At 55.0% G+C, this 2,799-nt stretch overlaps 1 protein-coding gene across 1 annotated transcript in view; it reads right to left on the bottom strand.

The window, feature by feature from the left end:
- Positions 1–1,600: 1,600 nt before the first annotated feature.
- Positions 1,601–2,799, bottom strand: part of MYT1 (myelin transcription factor 1) — a 35,805-nt gene continuing 34,606 nt past the window's right edge. The window contains exons 20-21 of the mRNA XM_024750336.1: positions 2,059–2,202; positions 1,601–1,741 (exon numbers count right to left, since the gene is read on the bottom strand). Of these exons, the coding sequence (XP_024606104.1) occupies positions 1,601–1,741; positions 2,059–2,202 (285 nt within the window). The remainder of the gene's footprint in view (positions 1,742–2,058; positions 2,203–2,799) is intronic.

The following is a 2,799-nucleotide window of genomic DNA, read 5'->3' on the forward strand; positions in this document are numbered from 1 at the left end:
CAGTATCAGAGCTGTCAGAGGGACGGGAGCCTAGAGCGGGCAGCTGCTCAGGGAGGCCTGCGGCCAGCACCCCTCACAGCGACAGGACTCAGCCATCAAGAACCGGCACACAGACGCGACACAAGAAACACGCCAGAGCACACACGTCTGCACTACGCTTAAATAAACAATAAATACAGAATTCCATTTGCTGTCGTCCGCGCCTGAAAACAAAGGAGCCAAAAGGGATGAAGAAAACCAAAAAGTCGTTCTTTCCATTGGACCGAGGGGGAAATATCCCCAAATTATCAAAATTCCTGTTACAAAATACTTTTTTAAAATTCCATTATTAAAAGAATAAATAACAAAATATATAAAAAATAACTCAGTTGCATTAAAATCATAACTAGAAGTTACAGCAGGATTTCTCGTGTGGCCTATCGCATAGTGAAATCGTTAATTCGCTTTGATTTCATTGATTTCCCTCTCGTGTGTGCTAGTGTGGGATCTAGGTAAAATAGTATAAAATTAATAAATAAAAATGTTAAATAAATAGCAAACGTTAACATAAGAGGTTGTGAATATAAATACTTACATTTTGACAAAATTAAATAATTTACAGAATAATTAAACTAACTACTTTCTTATTTCTTCCAGGAAGTGCAATTTCTCTACTTTTAAATACTAACTTGGAATCGCAGTCACAGTTGATTTGGACTCTATTTACACGTTAGGAACATTGTGTTTTTAACACATTAAATCAAAATTTACCTTCTTTCTAATCTCGAATGGATCTAAAAAGAAGTGACACCTTGGTGGTCTCTAGTTAGGAACTTATCCCCTGACCTCGCTGACACTGTCCCCACCTCAGTAAAGCTCAGCCATGACCCGGGTGGTGGGCGGGTCACGGGCCACGTGGGCACACAGAGAGCCAGAGGCCCTGGCCTTGACCCCAACATGGGTCTAAAGGCCACAGCCTCCAGGGAGCCAAACCCCCGAGCACGGGGTCTGCAGGCTCGGCCGGGGGTGCTTCCATGTGGAGCTGGCGCTGTCTTTCAGGGGGTCCCGGGCCAGCTTCCTCGAGGCCTACTCCTAACCTACCCTCTGGAACGCCGTTCTCTTCCACCCTTAACGTAAAAACTGAATTAAAGGACAACAGGAAACACACTCGCCACGCGGCCTCACCGCGCAGGCGCACTGGCCGCCCCAGGCTGTCTCACACGCACCACCGCCCGGCCGGGCTGCCCTCTCGGCCTTGACAGACAAAGGAGTACTGTGGCTGCAGCTCCAAAACTTCCCTGAGAACCTGGTCCTTGAGTTTCCCCTGGAGACTTCGAGCTTTCAGAAGCAAAAATAAATCACTTTGTAATACTTCACGCCCCGCACTCGTGTGGAGAGGTCAAGGCCTCTGGCCCGGCGAGCGCATCGCATCGAGGGAGACACGGATTTCCAGGCACCCCTCTGGGTAAACCCCCCGAGGCCGCCCTGGGCTGCCAACTAGAAGTCACTGTGAGTTGGGAATCTCCACTGGGAGGGCAGGGCAAGGGAGGTAAAAGATGGAGGCAAGTCGGGGTACCCCCGGTGCCCCGGATCAGCACGAGGGCTCCTCACACAAGGAGAACTAGACCTGGATGCCCCTCACGGCCTGCTTGATGCTCTCGAGGAGGTCCTTGTTCTCAGGGTTCTGGTAGCACTCCTGGTTGGAGTACATGTCGGTGAGGGTGCTTACATAGGCATCAAAATTCTGTTCGCATATTGGCTCCTAGAGGACAGAACCAGGTTAGCGAGGCCCATCCGTGCGGGCCCCAGGGTTTCCAGAAGCAAGGGAAATCGATGGGGGAAATCTCGGACCCACACGCCCACGCCACCAGAGACAAGCCCACGGACCCACCACGGGCAGCACTCGGGCTGAGACAACCACAGCCCAGGCTGCTCAGGGTGCTAGAGCCACCATGGCCAGCTGTCTGCCCAGGCAGAATCCCCAGCTCAGGGCCCTTCCAGCAAGACCCCAGAGGCAGAGGGGCACCCTCCCTCCCAAGAGCCCGAGGACGTGGCCGCCACGGGGCCGCTGCTACCTACCATGTGCGGAAGGCGGATGTTGGCAAGACTTTGGATGAGGGCTTGGCTCAGGCCGGACAGCTCCAGGAACAGGGCTTCGTTCTGCTCCTCGATGAGCCTGTTCTCCTCCTCGATGTTCTTCAGGCTCCTCTCCATGGACGAGATCTGTGCCAGACAGAGACGGGAGCTGCCTTCCGACGCATCCCCCCGGGAGCGCACGGGGCGTGCCCGCTGGGCCACGCCTCACGTCCCTCTGCGAGAGGGTGAGGAGGCAGAGGCCCTGCCACAAGTGAGGGCTGGCAGCACCCTGGTCCCTGGGTGGAGGAGGGGATGCGGTGACTGAGCCAGGGCGGGGGTGCCACGGCTTTATGTGCCCCACGGGGTGGAGAGGAGCACAGACTGAGGCACCTGGGCTCAAGTCCCAGCTGCTACTAGCTTCCTGTTCTTCCTCTCTGGTAGGGACACTGTACACACCTTGTGGGACGTCCACCTGCCTTTGGGTTTCCCCCACCAGAAAGACCAACCGAGTGCCTTATTAAAGCTGTGAAGGCGGGCTTCCCTGGTGGCGCAGCGGTTGAGAGTCCGCCTGCCGATGCTGGTGGACGCGGGTTCGTGCCCCGGTCCGGGAGGATCCCGCATGCCGCGGAGCGGCTGGGCCCGTGAGCCATGGCCGCTGAGCCTGTGCGTCCGGAGCCTGTGCTCCACGGCGGGAAAGGCCACAACAGTGGGGCCCGCGTACAGCAAAAAAAAAAAAAAAAAAAA

The sequence above is a fragment of the Neophocaena asiaeorientalis genome, unplaced genomic scaffold (genome assembly GCF_003031525.2).
Source record: "Neophocaena asiaeorientalis asiaeorientalis breed wild unplaced genomic scaffold, Neophocaena_asiaeorientalis_V1.1 scaffold606, whole genome shotgun sequence".
Lineage (NCBI taxonomy): Eukaryota > Metazoa > Chordata > Mammalia > Artiodactyla > Phocoenidae > Neophocaena > Neophocaena asiaeorientalis.